This window comes from Arvicanthis niloticus, unplaced genomic scaffold (genome assembly GCF_011762505.2).
Source record: "Arvicanthis niloticus isolate mArvNil1 unplaced genomic scaffold, mArvNil1.pat.X pat_scaffold_694_arrow_ctg1, whole genome shotgun sequence".
NCBI lineage: Eukaryota > Metazoa > Chordata > Mammalia > Rodentia > Muridae > Arvicanthis > Arvicanthis niloticus.
In genome coordinates this window covers 1-20,321 of record NW_023046306.1, presented here as the reverse complement: position 1 = coordinate 20,321, position 20,321 = coordinate 1, and the positions used below count along the sequence as shown (strand labels likewise).

Below are 20,321 nucleotides of genomic sequence, written 5' to 3'. Positions count from 1 at the left end.
ACCTTTTTATGAATCTGTTTGCCTCCTGGCCATCACCATTTGGATGGCCTGTAGATGGTATGAGTAGGCTAAGTGCATCTTTCCTTCTTTACCATACTTAGTGCTTTTTCAGGATTAACCACACATACTACCTCAGCAGTTACCGTCTCCTGTATTTGCTGGTTTGTTTCCTTCTGCATCAGTAGTGCCTAGAATACGATGGCTAACATTTTCACTTATGCAACAGAATGAATGAAACGAGTAGAAAAGTATATTGAGTGTAAGGTAGTTCATTAGAGACAGTTTTAGACCATAACTAATATAAAGAAACTTCTTACATATGTGATACACATTTTGCTTGTATTTGAATTGATTATAGGCTGCCAGTTTATTGCTACAGCTGAGACAGAAGTGGCATAGCTTGTTTTTACGCCGAATGAGAGCGCCATCTAAACCTTGGTCTCAAGTAGATGAAGCTACCATACGAGCAATTATAGCTGTTTTAAGCACTGAAGAACAGTCTGCAGGTTTACAGCAACCATCTGGAATTGGCCAGAGGCCAAGACCCATGTCTTCAGAAGAACTTCCTTTGGCTTCATCTTGGAGATCCAATAATAGTAGGAAAAGTTCAGCTGACACTGAGTTTGCTGATGGATCTACTACTGCAGAAAGGTAAATCTGCAATTTTTTTAGATGGGTACATTTTCTCCAAGACAGGGAACTATTTATATTATTTCATAATCACATATAACATAGTGTATGTTAAAGACCACAAGAAAATGGAGTTTATTAAAGATATATTTCTTATAAGTACTAAAGGAATATAAATGATTTTAAGCAGATGCTTATGATTTAATAAAAGGCTAGTCATTCAGGATAAAACTGAAAATGTTGCATTACCAGAATTCATAAATTTAATGTCTCTTTAGAAGATAGCAAATTCTAAACTTATCCATCTTAGTGGACATGTATCAGATGACATTTTTTCCTAGACACCTAGCTGGCAGTACTATTTAAAGAGCAGTTGCCCTGCACTGCTACCTACTGTCAGTATTACTAGCCAGCATTCCTACTGAAGAGCATGCTGCCTAGTGATAGACTGCACGCCAACTCCATGTGAGGACAGCGGAGAAGAAAACACATAATATATTTTCTTTATTCTAGCAAAACTGCAATTTTCCCACTTGCCAGAAATTGTGAATTTAAACTCAGGGTTTATATTGGGTAGGGTGTTAAGGGTTTTGTTTTTGTTTTTAATATATTGACATATAGAGCATTCCTCTTACCTTTTGGAAAAGTCTAGTTCAGTGCTACTGTGAGATGCTCAGCATATTGGGCTTGCCTTTTTCCAGATTACATCATTCACTCTTATACTCTGTTTATTCTCTGTGAATTAATAGTTAACTTTCATGGTTTGATTATATCCCTTGTTTTCGCAAGAGTGTTTTTAGTTGGTATTAGAAACCTTACAATGTAACCAGAATATACCGTCTGATTGTACCACAGAGTACATACTATACATTTTTTAAAAATTAAAAAAAATCTTAAATGATATATTTATGATACTTATAGAAGTTTAGAAGAATCTCAGGGTTCCTCTAATATAACCTTTTATTTATTTTTTCAAAATATTCAACTCATTACTTTTATATAACATTCAAACCATAGCAATTACCAAATGTAATTTTTCCATGTAAACCTGTAATATAAAAAAAAACAATTAAAATAGCCTTTTAATTTAATAATTTAAAGTTCAGAGACATATGCAGCATTATATGCTAGATATATATGCTACTACAGTACTGTTCTAATATGTAGATTTCTGTCTGCTCTAGTCCAGTAGTCTTCCTATGTTAGCACAGTATCATTTTTAGTTGTGTTTTATACAATACCATTTCTGATTTTTTAAAATGTTATTTACTTCAGATTTTAAATGTACCATATAGTCTGTGGGGATTTGGGGGGCTCGGGGGGCTGTGGGATTGTGTGTGTGTGTGAATGAATGCATGCACACACAAATGTCAAAAATTGAAATTGGATGTCTTCCTTAGTAGCTTTCCACCTTCATTTTTGAGACAAGTTGTCTCAGTGAACTTAGACCTCACGTATTTGGTTAGCTGGGGAGCAAGATCCAGGGATTTGCTTCTCTTTGGCAGCCTAGTTCTGAGATTATAGACGTGCCATTGAACTCAGCTTTCTATCTTTTTTTACCAGAGATAGAATTCAGGTCCTCATGATTGCATGGTTTATCAGTTTCTTTTATGTTGCCATGATAAAATACTTGACAGAATATTGATAAGTGACAAAATACTTAACAAAATATTGATAAAATAGCTGACAAAAGGCAGCTTGCCCATCCTGGTGGAGAAGACATGACAAGAGGGAGGAAAGGCATGGCAGGCATGGAAACAGGAACAGAAAGTTAGCTACTCATATTTCATCAAAGAACAATAAAACCTTAGAGCTTGCCTCTGGTGGCTTACTTTTTCCAGTAAGGCTCCAGCTGTTCCTGAACAGGATTACTCGCTAGGTACCAGTGGTCAAATGTAAGAGCCAACAATGACGGTTTACATTCAAACCACGATGATACAATAAGCACTTTACTAACTGAGCTGCCTTTCCACATCTCAACTCTTTCTTATTTCTGAATTTATTTATATATTAATTTATTTACTCGTTGATGCCTGGGATCAAACCTAGGACATTAGGCAATTACACACCTAGCCCATTTTTAATTTGTTCGTTCTAAGTGTTTCATAGATTATATGTCATTGGGATTTTGAATGGAAATAGCATTCTCTTTGTATTATAAACTTATATATATATAAACTTATTATAAACTTATATATATAACTGACCTGTGCTTCTTCTTGCTCAAGAGTACTGATGAAATCTCCATCTCCAGCCTTACATCCACCTCAGAAGTATAAAGATAGAGGAATTTTACATCCTAAACGGAGCACTGATGACAGGTCTGATCAGTCATCTGTGAAATCCACAGACAGCAGCAGTTATCCAAGTCCTTGTGCTAGCCCCTCTCCTCCATCCTCAGGAAAGGTAGGGCAGCTACAGTCTGTAATAAGGAGCATGTTTACAGCATATTTCACAAATGTAGTTATACAGAATTATAAGCTGTGCACCTTTGTAACTGGCCTGTGTTCTAAATACTAACGCTATATTTTAATCTAACTGATTATTTATTGATGGTATATAACTATGCAGCCTATTTTTTCTTCTTTATATCTCTAGAAGGTTTTAGATAAAACAAGAATACTACCTTGATATTAATTTTGTTTTGTAATTCTTTCAAGTGTTTTCTGTGGTTCAATGATTATTTTAAACACATAAATAATAACAAAATGTAGAAGACAGAACATTTTTATATGGAATTGGAAACTGTCTTTTAAAACTTAGGATGTGAATGGTTTCACATGTTCACATGTGTTTCTTCTTACTCCTGGTACTGGTATAGCAGTAAGAGCATGATTGTGAGCGCCTTAGTTGTGTTTTGATGAACAATGTGTGCTGAACACTTGGTAAATAAGAAGAAAGTACATTTATATTCTTAGGTTTTATTTTGTGTGTGGGGGGGGCGTATTTTAAACTCCTTTTCTAAGATACACTTTGTTCAAAAAATCTTACTAGTTTATGGGCTATTGAGATGGTTCAGTAGGTGAAAGTGTTTTCTGACAATCCTTGTGACTTGAGTTTGATTCCTGGGACCTGATGGTGAAGTGAGAAAAGGGAGTCCCACAGGTTGTCTTTCTACTTCTACATGAATGTGCTATGATATGAGTATACCCTCCTCACACACACACAAGTAAATATATGTAATGGAAAAATTATCACTTTAAACTAACCAACTTAGGGATTTTGGCAAATGTATATAACTGTGTATAGATACCATAGTTGATTCCAACATTTCTATTACCTCAGTACTCCAGTAATCAGTACTCGTTTTCTTAAATATCTAGTAAGTGAAATTGTGCTTTTCTGCCTAGTTTATTTTACTTAGTAAAGTGCTTTGAAATTCATCTATACTGTTGAATGTAACAATGACATTTTACTCTGAGTAGTATTCCATTATCTGGACATGTTTCAGGTTTATTTCTTTTACCCATTTTATCAGTTGATGTGGATTTTCAAGTTATTTTAGTTTGTATTTTTACTAAAGGTGCCATAATAGTTGAGTGCAGCCTTTGTATATAGAGTTTTTTTTTTTTAAACGAGATTGAATACCTAGAAATGGGCTGTAGGTTGTATAGTAAATGCATGTTTAACTTTATAAGAAAGTCCTTCACTGCTTTTCAAAATGCCTGAACTAATTAACATTTATTGCAACAATCTATAAGTATTTACTTTGTTCCATATTGACCACCCTTTTTATTTTGCAATTAAATCATTCTGCGTTTTCCAGGTGTGTAATGATGGTCAGCATCTCTTGTCATGTTCACATGCCATTCTCTTATAGCTGTTGATGAATTATCTATTTAAATTTTTGTTAATTTTATGCTGTCTTTATTGGTTATCTTTTTAATTAAGTTATAAGAACTTTCTATATATCTGGAATATTTGTTTTAGTGTGCTTTGCAGCTTTTCTTTTCTAACCTACAATTTGCTTCTGTAACCTTCTTTTGAAGATTGGCTATTTATAGCATTGTTTGTGTGTTTGGAGACAGAGTCTCACTGTGTAGTCCTGGCTGGCCTTCAGCTTGCTATTAGACCAAGGCTGTCCTTGATCTCACACAGATCAGTATTGGAGTTAAAGTCATGTGTTATGCTCATCTCTTTCTAGTTTTAATTAAATCTTTTCCCCCAGGTTTTTTTTTCCTCTTATGATTTGTGTATTTTGTGTTCTGAGGAATTTCTGGATAATCTAATGTAACAAAAATATTCTAATTTCTTCTAGGAATTTTGCAATTAGAGCTCTTACATTTAGATACGTGATACTGTTTCAAGTTAATTCATATGACAAGGATGGGAGGGGTTTTTTAGTATTATTTATACAATTATTCTCGCTTCATTTTCCAAAAAGATCACTCTCATCTTAAATTACTTTGGCAAATATGTTATATTTTGATCATAAATATCTGATCTTTTTATTCAACTCTACTGAGACTCATTGATAATTATTTTTCTTTTATCAGTCATACACTGACTTGAATATGTAGACTATGAGACTTATAGTCACTCTTTCTTTTCTGACCTGCCACCTTTTTTCCTGAATAGCTGTGACTGTATCTTCTTGCCTGTTTCATGACTTCTGTTGATAAATGTAATATTGATTTTTGTTGTCAGTGTTGTTTATGTTATTCATGTATTATTCAGTACTCTTTTTTTCTTATGTTACTTTTGTAGTTTTGAAACCAGTTATTATGGTTTGAATAAGAATGACCCTCATAGGCTTATATATTTGAATGCCTGGTCACTAGTTGGTAGACTGTCCAATACTTTTTGTTTTCTATTTTTTTTTCATTCTGATTTCTGTTTATTTATTCTTCCTTTATTTCTCTAGCTAGGGCCTATAATAGAATGTTGTGTAAGTACTGAGAAAAGTAACATTGCCTTGATCTTAGCAGGAAAACATTTAAGTTTCACCATTTGATGTACTATAACTGTTAACATTTTCTTTTGGATCTAGTTTCTTGGTTTAGATTATGAGTCAGAATTATATTCAATGTTCTTTCTACATGTTCTATCTGAATCATTTGTCTGTAGATGGTAGATTTTTGCTCATTTTTCAACATTTTTTATTTGTCATAAGTGTTCTATTGCTGTAAAGAGGCACCCTGACCACGGCAACTCTTATAAAAAAAGAAAACATTTATTTGGGGCTTTCTTACAGTTCAAAGGATTAGTCTATTATGGTGGAGAGCATAGTGAAAGCAGGGAGACATGGTAGCTAAGAATTATATATCTAAGTCCCCAAATGGCAGACAGATACTGGGCCTGGCTTGAGCTTTTGAAATCCCAAAGCCCACATCCAGTAAATCCACACCTGCTCCAACAAGACTACACTTTCTAATCCCTGTCAGGTACCATCACTTCCTAATGACCAAGCATTCAAATACATGAGCCTATGGAGGCCATTTTATTCCAACCACCATAGTAATTCATGCATGCTAGCCTTTTTGTATATTGCTAGATTTGATTTTGTTGATTCAAATTTTCTGTTGTAAGGGATTGTTGCTATAAATGTTGTTCATAGGGGATATTATTTAGGACTTTTTTTTTTCCTTTTGTTACTTTTGTGGAGGTTTGCAACCATGCGTAATAGTTAGAATGAGAATGATGCCCACAGGTTCATATTTTTGAATGCCTAGTTAACTGTTCTGATGTGAAGAGACATCATGACCAAGGCAACTCTTAAACAAGAAACCATTTAATCAGGGACTTACAGTTTCAGAAGATTCGCTCTATTACATGGTGGCAGGCAGGCATGGTACTGGGTAGTAGCTGAGAACATTATATCCTGAACCAAAGGTAGCTTGAAAAGAGAGAGAAACTGGGTCTGGCATGTTTTTTGTTTGTTTGGTTGGTTGGGTTTTTTGAAACCTGAGAGTTCATCCCCAGTGACACATTTCTGTCAATAAGGCCACACCTTCTAATACAGCTAACCCTTCTCATACAGTCTACCAACTTGTGACTAGGCACTCAGATATATGAGTCTATGAGGCTCATTCTTATCCAAACCATTACACCTTTTTAAAGACTCTACAAGAGTTTAAAACTCTACAAGAAAAAAAAAAAGAGTACTGAATAGTAGCCCTCATGAACAACACAGACAACAAAAATCTCTTACAACAGAATTGGTATTATTTTCTCCTTATGCTTGTGGTAGAATTCACTAGTAAAGACATTTTGAAATTTAATTATTTTTGGGAATTTCACATATTCTACCCCTCAAACTCTCCACTTCTACAACTCCTATGGCAACACCACTCCTCACATTCATGGTTTCTTCTTCTGTAATTATTGTTACACATATACCTACATATACATACCATATTATGGTAGAGTTGACCCACATGGGATTGGATAACCTATCAGGGGCTTTATCCATGTCAAAACTGATCTTTTTTTTTTTTTTTTTTTTTTTTTTTTTATTCAGCAGCCATTGATTGCCTGTAGCACTCTATCTAGAGACAAGGCCTTGCAAAATTACCCCCCTTCCACATAGTCATGTCAGCTTGTACTTTCTTTATTCAGGTCTTGGTTAAGTAACCATATTGTTGAGATTTCAAGGTTGTAGTAGAGTCTCTATCATGTCTATAAGACAATATCTAGCAGCAGGCACCTTGGTCTGTATTGAGAGTTTTAGTTTGTAAAAACACTGAAATATGGGAATATGTTTTTGTTTTAATCCCAGGTATGGGGATATCTGGTTGCTTCACAGCATGTGGCTATGATTTGCTTAGTGCTTTATCAGGGGCATGGTCATGCCAGTTCAAGGTACTGTGTGATGTTTGGAATTATCGGGACTTTTCAGAGAATATATAAATGCTAAAACCTTAATAGAAGGGGCTGGTTGGCCAATTGGTGGTTGGATGCTGTTGGTTGTGGTTTGTTATGGTTTGTCAAGTAGTTGTGTGCGAAGAAACAAAAAGAAGAAATTAGATATCCTGACAGTGAAAATCAAGCTTGCTCAAGGAACTCAACCCCTAGTCACCAGGAAAGTTGCGCCTTTTCCCCTCTAACTTTTTTTTTCTCTCCTTCCTCATATTAGCGAGATGATAGGGTGGAAAACAGGGGTAGAGAAGGGTAAAAGGAAAAAGAACCCACAAAGTAGCCAAAACTAGCTATACTGGTCCCCTGTTGCTCTTAAAATATTTCTGCCCCTTCTTCAGTGATGTTCCCTGAGCTTTAGTTATAGGGGTTTGTTAAAGTATCTTATTTTTCTGCTTAATTGTCATCTGAAGGCTTACTGGTGAATAAGCTCACCCTTTGTAGTTCTTTATGACCTCTGGCTGGCTGGTTCAACTCAGCTGTTCTGGCTCAAACTCCTCTCCAAACTTTACTGATTCAATCTGGCTTCTCTCAGTTTCTCCTGAATTGCTCTGCTTGGCCTCAAACTAACTCTAGCAATCTGTTCTGATCTTCTGGCTTTTTCTTATTCTCTGGCTTATTCTGTCTTCTCCTGTGTCTAACTTGTTCTCTTTCTGCAATTTGTCTCTGTACAACTGTCCTCGTAAAACTGCCTCCTTTCTTTCTGCACTGGTCTCTCTTCAGTAGTCTCTCTTTTCTCCCTGTTCTTGTGAGAGTTCGGCTATAACTATAAAGTTTTTTTTCCCCTAGTAAATAACACAATCTTGAGGTTCACTGTGTGATCAAAAATCCTGCAAGAGGGGTTGCATTGTGTGTGTGTGTATACATATATATACATATATGTATATATATATATATATGTGTATGTGTGTATACATATATATATGTATGTATACACACACACACACACACACACACACACACACCATTTGGGGCTGTGACTCCCACAGGTAGTAATTCTTTGCATTTTGACCAGTTGTGGATTTCTACAAAAGCCTCTGGCTGATGCAAAAAGTTTCTTTGATATGGGGTGAGCACTACCTTTAATTGTGGGTGTAAAGGATAAGTGTTCAGAACTCAGGAACTATTGATGGAAGGTTTACTGTCATTTTCATTTCTTAGTGTATGTTTTTTCCTTTATCTGTGTTTAGAATTTTTTTTAATCATTGTCTTTGAAAATCTGGATTTTGATATTGCTTCCTATGATTCTCTTTTTCAATTTGTTTATTAGTAATTTCCTTTTTTAAATCTTAGTCTACTATTTCTTCACACTATTTCTCATATCTACCCTTTCTTCCTCTTTTCTGGAGTTCTTGCTTTGTATCAATGTGTGTATCTATATCTGTGTATGTGTATATAAGATCACTCAGTATTTCATAGTTCTTTTTTATTTTCTTTCTAATCCTTTCTCCCTCTTGCCTTCATTTTAGGTAATTCTATTCTATTGCTATCTCTTCTGTGGAAATTTGGTCATTATTCGTTTCATCCCCATGCTCCCAGAAATAAGGCTCAAAATATATTTAAAATACCTTGGCCATATAGCTAGACTCGGCTCTGATTAGATCATAATGTAAAATAACACATTTATTTTAATTTACATTCTGCCTTGTGGCTGGTTACTTGTGTTCAGGTACTTGTGTTCAATCTGTCTCATCACATCTTCTGGGGCAAATCTTCTGCATCTGGTACTATCCCAGAATTCTTTCTGCCTCCTAGATATTACACCTCTTATTTCCTACTTAAGCCATAGGCCATCCGGTAATTATTGACAGATGCCACATTCATAGAGACACAAGATGTTCTCTCTACACTCTTCATTCAATGATATCTTTATTTTGAGAGGGTAAACCATTCATTTTTTGTAATGTCATTATTTGCAGTTATTTTATGTCTCAAGGTTCCCCCTGTGTCTTTAATATCACCTGCTATTTAAAAATAAAGCTTTTTATGGTATTCATGTTTTCCTTTATCTTATAAAACATCATTCCCACAATTTTTAATAGGTAGTTTACCATTCTTGTCTACTGTGTCTGAAACCTGCTATGTGAGGCTGCTTGTATTGATTGTTTTTTCCTGGTTATAGATCCTATCCTTTATTTTCTTTGTATTTCTTATAAATTTGTTTGCTCGATTTTTGTGTGTTTCTATGTGTGTGTGTTCCTTTAAATAGTGCTAGATTGTCTTCTACTACCTAGGTTAACAATTAGTTTAATACTTTTTTAACTTTTAAAAAATTATTTGTATGTGTGTGTGTGTGCATGTGCATGCTTGTGCATGTGTGTAATCATATGCAAAGGCAACTGTATGGAGGTCAGAAACTTTCAGGAGTCAGTTTTCTTCTTCCAGGGATCAAACTTAAGTTATCGTGTTTTCTTGGTAAGCACTTTAACTTGTTGAACCACCTTGCCAGTTTAGTCCCTTTCCAGGTTTGATTAAAAGAAGTGCTACAGTAGGTTCTGAGTTTTTACTTTGTTACTAGTTTCTTTCTAGTACTAGAGTTTGAGTCTTCTAAGGGCAAGTGCACTGTGTATTACAAGGTATCTGCTCTGGCTGAGCATTCCAAGTATTCCCACCACTGTGAGATGTGTGAGATATTTAGTGTGCTATTAGAAGGAAATATTTACATATTTCCTTCTAGTCTTTGGTTACTCTTAGCACATTTTGTCTGACCTGTTTATTGATAAGGTCTGTGGCTAGCCACTCACTTTTGGGGATTCTTCTGCAGTTTTTTTTTTTTTTTTTTGAACTCTTTGTGCAAGTCCTTTTTACATTGCTGTACCCATTCTAGTCACTATAGTGCCTAAGCTTTCATCTCTATAAGTCAGTGAGATTACCTGACTGTTCCGTTTTGCCATCTTAAAATTGTCTTAAGACAGTAAATTGGAATAACTGTTGTTTTGTTTTCGGAATTGGAAGTTTCATAAAACATTTTATGAAAAGTCATTTTAAGTATAAAGTTACTTTCTTGTTAGAGTGCACTTTAGATGCTTTGGAAATAAGTGCTTCTTTTTGGCTTTTTGATTAAGCCATGAAAAGGTTTAATTTGCACTTGTTGGATTTGGTAAGATTTATTTGTTTATCAAGATGTTATTTATGAGAGCCTACTGTCTTTGAAAGGTCAAATTACCCTTAAAGAACTTATGCATTCTTTCATAGGGCTCAAAATCTCCTTCACCAAGACCAAACATGCCTATACGTTACTTCATAATGAAGAGTAGCAATCTGAGAAACCTTGAAATTTCTCAACAGAAGGGTATCTGGTCTACAACCCCTAGTAATGAACGGAAGCTAAATCGAGCATTTTGGGAGAGCAGCATGGTCTACTTGGTATTTTCTGTTCAAGGATCTGGACATTTCCAGGTGAGCCATCCTGAATCAATAAAATGGGCTTTGTTTTGCCTATAGGTTACACTTTCAAGATCAGAGAAAAATCAAAACCAAAGCCTAGCTTTCCATTGTGTTTGGGTCCAATAAAATTTTCTACAGTGGGACTGGTGGTGAGGTCTGTTTCATATTTCTGCAAGGGGGCTATAGAACCTCTTTACCTTGACTCACTAGGATGTTTTCAGATAAGTAGTTCTTCCTTCTGACAGAAACTTTGGATCTGTTAGTGGATTAAATGCAAGAACCTTTGCCTTTGTAAAATGTTTATATGGACAACAAAATGATGATTCTTTTTAGAAAAAATTGAAATAGTTTGTTTTAATTAGTTTTTGCCTGTACATCAGTCTGTATACCACTTGCATGCGTACCTATGGAGATCAGAAGAGGAGGGAGTCAGATCCCCTGGAAATGGAGTTACAGGTGTCATGAGCCACTATGTGGGTACTGGGAATAGATCCCAGGTTCTCCAGAAGAACAGCTAGTGCTCTTCACCACTGAGCCATCTCTGTCTCAGAGCTATCTCTGAGACAGTTTCTTAACATTAATTTTAATTTATGTATATCTGAACTTGCAAACTATTAAATTATCTCATAGTTATGGTATTCATAAATAAAAATTAAAGGTTTGCTTATTGTATTTTTATATAACAATGTTGACTTGTAACTGTTGATATATTATAAACAGTTAATATTTGCAATTACATTAGGCTAGAGTTTGTTTATCTTCCAAGATTTGATAAAGCAGCTCTTAATGGTTCTGGATAAGTTTTTATTATTTTAATATTGTATCTTTTCTTTAAAATTCTTTAAAAATTATAATTAACCCTATCAGATAAATATAGACATTTTAATATTATCTCTGCTTCCATCCTTTTCCCTCATTTTTATACAGGGATTTTCTAGGATGTCTTCTGAAATAGGAAGGGAGAAGAGCCAGGACTGGGGGTCAGCTGGACTAGGTGGAGTATTTAAAGTGGAGTGGATACGCAAAGAAAGCCTTCCCTTTCAGTTTGCACACCATTTGCTCAATCCTTGGAATGACAACAAGAAAGTACAGATAAGCAGAGACGGGCAGGTATATACAAGCATCTTACATTTTTTTCTTTTGATTTTGTTTTTTGTTGTTGCTGTTGTTATTACTGCTCAAAGGGGAAATGTGTAAATATACATTGTAGATACCATTATGTACATGAGCAATGTGATTTAGGTATATAAAAACATAAAGGTGTGCTTGCTTCCAAATGTCTTATATATTCTCTAAACATTTTGTTAAATTTTGTTTCTTGTTGTATGAAATCTTTCATAAGTCACTTCTTGGGCCTTTTGTTGTCTAATGACACATGTGACCAAACAGATTACCATCCTGCTGTCATCGGACTGAAGTCTCAAACTGACAGTACTGTCAGCTTCCTTGTTGTTTAAGAACATTATATAAATATTTTCATAGTTTAGTAGCTTGCTTTATTTCAGACTCCTTTGCTCTTTTGATACTGCTCTTGTACATTTAAACTGGTAGCATGATGAGAATTAACAAATAGTGCCAAAATGCTATGCTGGCTGCGTCATGGAATTTGTTCTTATCAACAGTACCATGAACTCTTGGTCCCAGTTTACATGCAAGGAAGCTTATTCTACTGTTAGCTTTATCAGAATTAGATTCAAACAACTTATTTGAAGCATTGTGGCTTACTTCAAACCACCCTGGGAAAGAGTTGAGTTCTTTCTATGTACTCTTTAGGGATATCATACATGCCACAGGAGGACAAAAAAACAAAACAACAACAACAACAACAAAAACCAAAAAACAAAACCTGTGGCCTTCTTTTTTTTTAATTCATTTTCTGATAATTTATTTTGATTTAGAGTTGAATAATTTCTAAGGTAAGATTAAGCAGTCACTTAAGATGTTTTATTTTGGGGAGAAAGCCTCAAAATGTCTTAATATTCTAGGTTTCAAACCTTTAGAAGTTCAAATTGAGTGTTCTTGTTGAATCTCCATTTCAAATAAAATTTATTGTTTCCATCTAGACAGAATTCAAAGATTACATGGAAATCTTTTGCCAGTTCATTACAAAAAGTGTGAGATTTTCACATTAAGTAGAATTCTACATTTAAGTGTTGACTCTATAAAAGCAGAGAATTAGAAATAGTATTTACCATTTAATATTAGCAGATCTGACTTTATAAAGGTGAAATTTAAAGTGGTTTTTTTTTTTTTTTTTGCCTTTTTGTCTGCATATATTTTTACTGATTAAAAAAAAAAAATCAGCCCAGATTTTTTTTAATGTTTATTTTCTCTTTTGACTTATCTAGGAGCTAGAACCTCAGGTTGGGGAACAGTTGCTCCAGTTGTGGGAACGTCTTCCATTGGGAGAAAAAACTACATCTGATTGACATTCAGGTCATACAATATTTGGTTTGAGCACTACTCCCAGTATTTGTTATTTTTAGAATAACTTTCAGATTATTTACCTGTTTTTTTTTTTTTTTTAACTTTTTCAGAACTCCTGGCTGTGGAAGAGCATTATGTCTGTTGTAGCTACAGAGTGCACTGATTTTCTAAAAACCTTGATGAAGTGTTGTATGCCATGAGTGGGTTTGTAGCATAGAGTATTCCTTCAGAATCATCATCTTCATATAGAGGAAAAGATAATTTAAATTTTTGTAGTGGTTTTTAGGAAATTAATATATAATGTTTGTTAATTATCTGTTTCAGATGAACAAAATAGCAATTTTGGTATTTGATACAATAGCACTTAATTTAATTTGAATGTAAACATTTCTTTAAAATATCCAGTTAATGACTGTTGATGCCAAATTTGTTTCTTTTTATTTTGTCCAGGCAGGGTTTCTTTCTTTATGTGGCCACAACTATCTAGGAACTAGCTCTGTAAGACCAGGCTGACCTCGAACTCACAGATATCTGCCTGCTTCTGCCTCCTGAGTGCTGGAATTAAAGGCTTGCAGCCACCACTGCCTGAGATGCCAAACTCTTATTGTTGACTTTTTGGTTGTGAGCCTATCCTTTAATGACTGAGCCATCTCTCTAGCACTACTGGTGACTTTTTAATTCAGGAAAGGCATAAATATATCAGTACATGTAACAACCATTCTGGAAGAGTCAGCTCTTAGGTTTATCATTTAAAAACAACCAACACACTAAAAATTTTGAATTATCTCTTACAGAACTAGTATACATAAGGGCTATTCATTGTTATTTTTAACCTGAGAAAACAGAAAAGTAAAAAGAAAACAGTAAAGAAAACAGAAGGAGTGCTATTTTTCTCTGATTACAGAATGAGATAAAATCTGAAGAAAGGTAATTTCTCTCTACTTTTGATGAGATCAGTGCTTAATTTCATTCCTAATCCTGTCTCTTTTGACCTTACATACAACATATCCATTCTTTTTTTTCCCATGAAGCAACCTTCACATAACTATTACTATTATGACCTCTTTGTTTTGCTACAGAAACCCAATTTAAAATAACTAAAATTTATGGAAATTCATACAAGTTTTAATGTACAGTGGTTATTGATAGCTTGGTTGTTGTATATCTTTGAAACTAAAGCTCACACAACCCATGATTCTTTATGTTTTTTTTTTTTTTAATTTATTTTTTATTCTTTTTCTCTCACCTGTTTTATGTAAATGGGGCATTTATTTTTCTAAGTCTGTGTTAATGCTAAGTCTTATGTTTCTTTAACATCGCAGAGTGACTTTCTTTGATGTCTTTACCACCATTGGATACAGGTTTTTTTTTGAGACTCTTTGAAGTTAAAGTAGAAGTACAGAACAAAACATCAGACATGTCTTTGTTACTAAGCTCTAAATAGAGCAGGCTTGATAGTACTTGTCATAGCATGTGAAAATGAATTTAACTTAAAGGTGAAAAGAAAACAAATGTCTGGTTTAGTATTTGAGAGCAAAGATGTGAAAAATCATGGATTGGCATGAAGTCTTGAGAACTCTTCTACTTTCTCTGAGAAAATGTATTGATGTATTGCTTTAAGATACAGCTGTAACTTTTGCCTGTATTAGAAATTGTTATATATACATATATATATACACATATATATATATGATATATGAATGCATATATGTGTATAAACACTAATCCACTCATTCATATACTTTGAGACATACCTGTAAAACTGAGCCAAAGTGAATTATGCTTCATTGTATGTGTATTACATTTCTTTTGGAACTTAAAATTTTCCTGATAATGTATACTTTTTAAAGGTATATATGTAGAGGTTTTTAGGATTCTAAATTTGGAAGAACTTTTAAAGAAATAAAACTTGTTTAAATGTTCCTTGTTTTGTAATATCTAGTCTTGTAAATAAATGATGGGTTTGTTGGTAGAGTGGATATAATTTGAATGTAATTAAAATACTGTCTTTTGAAGAAATGAATTTTAAATATACTTATCAAATGAAATACTATGAAGTTATTCATATCTTGTGTACCATGTCCTTTTACACTCCCATGTAGCAACACTTTAAATTTCTTATAATCACAGTCATTATGGGATTTTTTTGTTTGAAACTTTCATTAGATACTTTTCTGATATAAGACTAAAGTAGTCATAACTAATAATATTTTCTAAGATATCAATGAATTTCAATTACCTTGAAGAATATCTATACACATGTCAGTAGCCCTCTTTCAATGGCAAAAATATCAAGAAGTATTTAGTATAAAACCTCTAAAATACTTTAGCATAAAATTACCTATTTAAAAGTGGAGATTTATACCATATTGAAACTTTTTTGAATATTGCAAAGAATACCTTGTATTCAAATGCTAGTAGTTTTTCACCTAGCAAACATGAAGTATGTGCTGTTTGCCAGGTACCACTTTTCTATAGCATAACACAATTGAGTTAATACAGATTAAGTGCAAAGGCATATTAGGAGGATGGTTACTGAAACTTAATTGTTAAGCTTTTCCTTTTTAAAATTTTTACTTAATGTGTATCTCTGTCATGTGCATGAAGGTGTCTGTAGAGTCCAGAGGAAAGTATTAAATTCCTTGAATTTGGAGTTACAGGCAGTTATAAGGTACCCAATTGAGGACGTGGGAACCAGATTATGATCCTCAGGAAGATTAGGAAGTGGTTTTGGCCTCAGCCATTTTCATAGTCCCTATATTTGAGTTTCTTTAAGAACTTACAGACTTTGTAAAAATAATTGGGGAAGATAGTTAAAACTGTAGCAGTAAGTTGGGAAAGAGCAAAGTATTTTTCAGAATTTATACCTTATAGTAACTACCTGCTAAAATACTAGGCAAGAATTTTAGGTGAAATGTGTTTGGTTTTTTTTTTTTTTTTTTTTTTTTTTTTTTTTTAGCTGAGAAATAGTAAATAAAGCTAGAAAAATTTGAACTTTATGTGAGGTTAAAAAGAAAGCTGCAGGGTTTAATTGATCTAACAGTAGTTCTATAGTAGGACTCAAGAACTTGCAAGTTTAATAGATGCCTTGGACATTGTTGATTCGAATAAACTATTTTGCTGAAGTAGGCCAGTACACCCAAAGATACTATTTTGGATGTATGCTTTAAAGTTTGTATGACATCAGCCTGAAATATTTGTATTAACTAATCTTGCACAGTAAAACATCACAGATATGATTAGAATACTAAAAAGTATAAAAGTATTTAATGAAGTACTGACTTTGATATAAAAAAATCCCTTGGTACATCAGAAAAGAACTTTGGATTTTAATTACAGTGTCAACACAAAGTGTGGAAACAGCAAATTGTTTAAAGTTTCTCACCTCAAATTTTTACCTGTACAGAATGGAAATAATATTTTCAACATCTCTCATAGGGTCATTGAAAGGATTCAAATGACAGATTTATAAAACTATAAATACATCCCAGCCCACCTCCAGCCCCTAGGGATTCTGCCTTTTGGTGCAGACCCTGGGTCACCCTGTTCTTTTTCATTGTTTCTCTCAGTCTTATCTTCTAACACATCTCTATTCCTTTCTGATACTCACTGCCCCACAGAAACAGTCACTTGGCTAGGACCCATAGAGTGCAACAGCAACCAAAGAATGGAACACTAACTTAAAGCAAGATGAAATATCTATGCCAAGAAATACTTCAGATGTCATAACTCCAGGTGCCTAGAGAATACTGCAACAACATATTAACCAAGACAGTAAGCCAGCAAATATTTTGCAATAGGCCCTGAGAAAAGCAATGCACTTTCTAAAGCAAAAGAGGACCCCCAATATAGTAATAAAGAATGTGTTCAAGAACCTTAAAAGTTTATGAGCAAATGCCTTAATAAAAACTATCAAAACAGTTGAATGAAGTAATGATAACAATTCAAGCCATGGAAGGAGAATTTAACAACAAAATAAAGAAAACTCAAACTGAAATAAAACTGAAAAGGAAAAATTTAGATGCCAAACAAAAACCTCAGCTAACCAATTAAAAGATTTGAACAGGAGAATTTCAGGTCTTGACAATAAGGTGGAAGAAATGGAAAGCTCATTCAAAGAAAATGTTACCTTAAAAAGAAGAAGAAGAAACCTCTAGGCACCAAACATCCAGGAAATCTGAAATAACACAAAAAGACTAAACCTATGAATAATAGAAATAAAATAAAGGTCAACGACACAGACAATATTTTTAACAAAACTGTAGATGAAAACTTTCCCAATCTAAAAGGGCACCTATGAAAATAAACATACAGAACACCAAATAGGACCAGAAACAAACGCCATAGGATATATAATCAAAGCACTAAATGTACAGAGCAAAGAGTATGAAAAACTTGAAGGGAAAAGACTGTTAGAAGCCTTTTAGAGTAACAACTGACTTCTCAAAACACAAAATTTAAGTAATCTCTATTCACCAATCCTCTACAGAAGCCACTAGGATGAAAACATGAGTCTGAAGAGGTTAAACGGGACACAAAAAAATCAGAACAGTAAATCAAGGGTGGCTGGATACACATACCAAAAAAAAAAAAAAAAAATTACAGGAATCCTCAAAGACATCACTTGAAGTTTATGAAAGGGTATTCTAAGAAAATGAACCCAAAAAGTCAGTGTGTATAGCTACTTTCATATTCAATAAAATAGTTTTCAAAACTAATCTGAAGAGATAGGGACATTGAATACTTATCACAGAAAATATCCACCAAGACTATATTATAATTCTAAATATGTACCAAACACAAAGACACCCTAGTTCATAAAAGAAACACTACTACAACTAAAATCACATACTGGACCTCATCCAGTTGGTGGATGAGTTCAGTTACCCCATCTCACAAATAAGTCACTCAGACAAAACCTAAACGGTTAAATATGTAACAAACAGACCTATCAGACATCTACACATTACATCCAAATATTAAAGCATATACTTCTCAGCAGCTCATTGACCACATATTGCACATAAAGCAAGTCTCAACAGACACAAGAGAATTGAAATAACGCCCTGCATTCTTTGTAACCACCATGGATTAAGGCTGGATACCAACAACAGATATAGCAGAAAGTATACAAACTCATTACTGAATGATAATTGAATTAAGACAAATCAAGAAGAAAGTTAAAAGCATGTTAAAATTGAATAAAAAATAAACACCCAATAGTTACGAGACAATGAAGGTAGCTATAAGATGCAAGTTTATTAGCACTAAGTGTCAACAAAAAACAAAAACTGAAGCTTATATTAGTAACTGACAGATGCTGAAAGTTCTAGAAAAACAAGAAGAAATAATACTCAAAAAGAATGCATGAGATGAAATAATCAAACTCAAGGTTGAAGTCAGTGAAACAAACAAAACCAAACAATAAAAAGGAATCTCTCACCCAGCCAGAACTCTCACTTTTTTGTCCGTGCTCTAAGGCCCTTACCAATCTATGGAACCTACACACATCTGGATTTTGGCTTTGTTCAGCTGTTCCTATCTGTGTTGCATTAAAGTCCAGGCTTTTGCCAATACCTTCTCTATCTGTCACAACTCCCAGGTCCCTCCCATACCACATCCAGCCTCTCCAAGCAGCCACATCTCCATCTTTTCCAGTGTCTAAACCTTTGAGTCTCCCTGATGTCAGCCTATCAGATCTGGTCTGGTCTCACATTCAATGCTCTTTGCCTTACTCTTGCCACCCCTACCTGTGCTTTATCCAACCTCTCCACCCTGTAAGCTCTATACGCAGAATCTAGGCTTAGACTAGGAAATACATCTGTACACCAGCCAGGTTCCCTCTCTCCACCTGACTCAATTTCACTCAAATCATTTCCAAACCCCCATACATCCTATCCTGACACTACCTGCATAGTTCATATCAACTTTAGACAGAAATCCACATGTTCAAATTTCATTGCAAACTACAAATAATGGGAAAGACCAAGCTGATAGCTTCTTTAAATCCTACCAGTCCTGTCAAAATGTTTGCCAATAAGAATTAACTAATTGAACCCTAGGACACAAAATTAAAAAGAACAACCATAAATTTCAACAAAGAATTTAAGGGAATTGAAGAAGACACAAAGAAATAGCTGGAGAATTTAAAGAAGACACAAACAGCTACTAAAATTAATGAGAAAGAATTTAAAGAAAATATGTGCCTAAGAATAGAATCCAATAAGGAGATAAAAAACACTGAGGAAGAATCAGGCTGAAATGAAGATGGTATTGAAAAAACAATCCAATAACTCAACCACAAAAACTCAAAAGAAAAGCCATACAAACAGAATCAACCAAGCAGAATTCTATTAAGGCTTGAAAATAGAGAGCCTTCTGACCCACACCTCTACCTTCAAGAGCAGATCTGTACCCCACTATTCAGCCCACAGCTCTGCTGGCCTCCCAGGAGGCCTGCTCCCATCTAGGAATCCCCCACCTTCTGGGACCCCAGCCAGCCCATTTGCTGTGAACTCTGTCCCATCCTTTTAGAACTCCATCTTCCTTCTGATTACATCTCTACCTGCAAATCCAGATTTGCATCTCACTGCCTAATCTACAGCTCTGCCTGCCTCCCAGGATGTCTACTCCACCAGAGACACCCACGACAACCAGCTCCATTTCTGGTCTACATCTCTATTATCTGCAATCGAGGATTTGCACTTCAACCACAGCCCACAGTGGTGTGGAGAAGAAAACCAGTCCCAGAAGCTTGCTACTTGAAAGAACAACCAGCCAGGCAACACAAAGACAACCAGATGACTAAAGGCAGGCACAAGAAAACAATAAACAAAACCAGTGAGATATGCACCATAAGAACCTAGCTCTCCCACTACAGCAAGCCCTGGATAGCCTAACATACCTGAAGAGCAAGACTATGACCTTAAATCTCATGAAGATGATAGAGGTCTTTAAGAGGAAATGGATAAATCCTTAAAGGAAAGCATATAAAAGCCCTTAAAGAGGAAATAAATCCCTTA

At 34.5% G+C, this 20,321-nt stretch overlaps 1 protein-coding gene across 1 annotated transcript in view; it reads left to right on the top strand.

The window, feature by feature from the left end:
• The window catches only part of LOC117702318 (3'-5' RNA helicase YTHDC2-like), a gene marked incomplete at its 5' end in the record, with an annotated part of 54,837 nt that extends 39,485 nt beyond the window's left edge, over nt 1-15,352 (top strand). The window contains 6 exons of the mRNA XM_034493534.2: nt 359-651; nt 2,859-3,036; nt 10,681-10,884; nt 11,800-11,982; nt 13,221-13,308; nt 13,410-15,352. Of these exons, the coding sequence (XP_034349425.2) occupies nt 359-651; nt 2,859-3,036; nt 10,681-10,884; nt 11,800-11,982; nt 13,221-13,301 (939 nt within the window). The remainder of the gene's footprint in view (nt 1-358; nt 652-2,858; nt 3,037-10,680; nt 10,885-11,799; nt 11,983-13,220; nt 13,309-13,409) is intronic.
• Between the last annotated feature and the right edge of the window lie 4,969 nt (nt 15,353-20,321).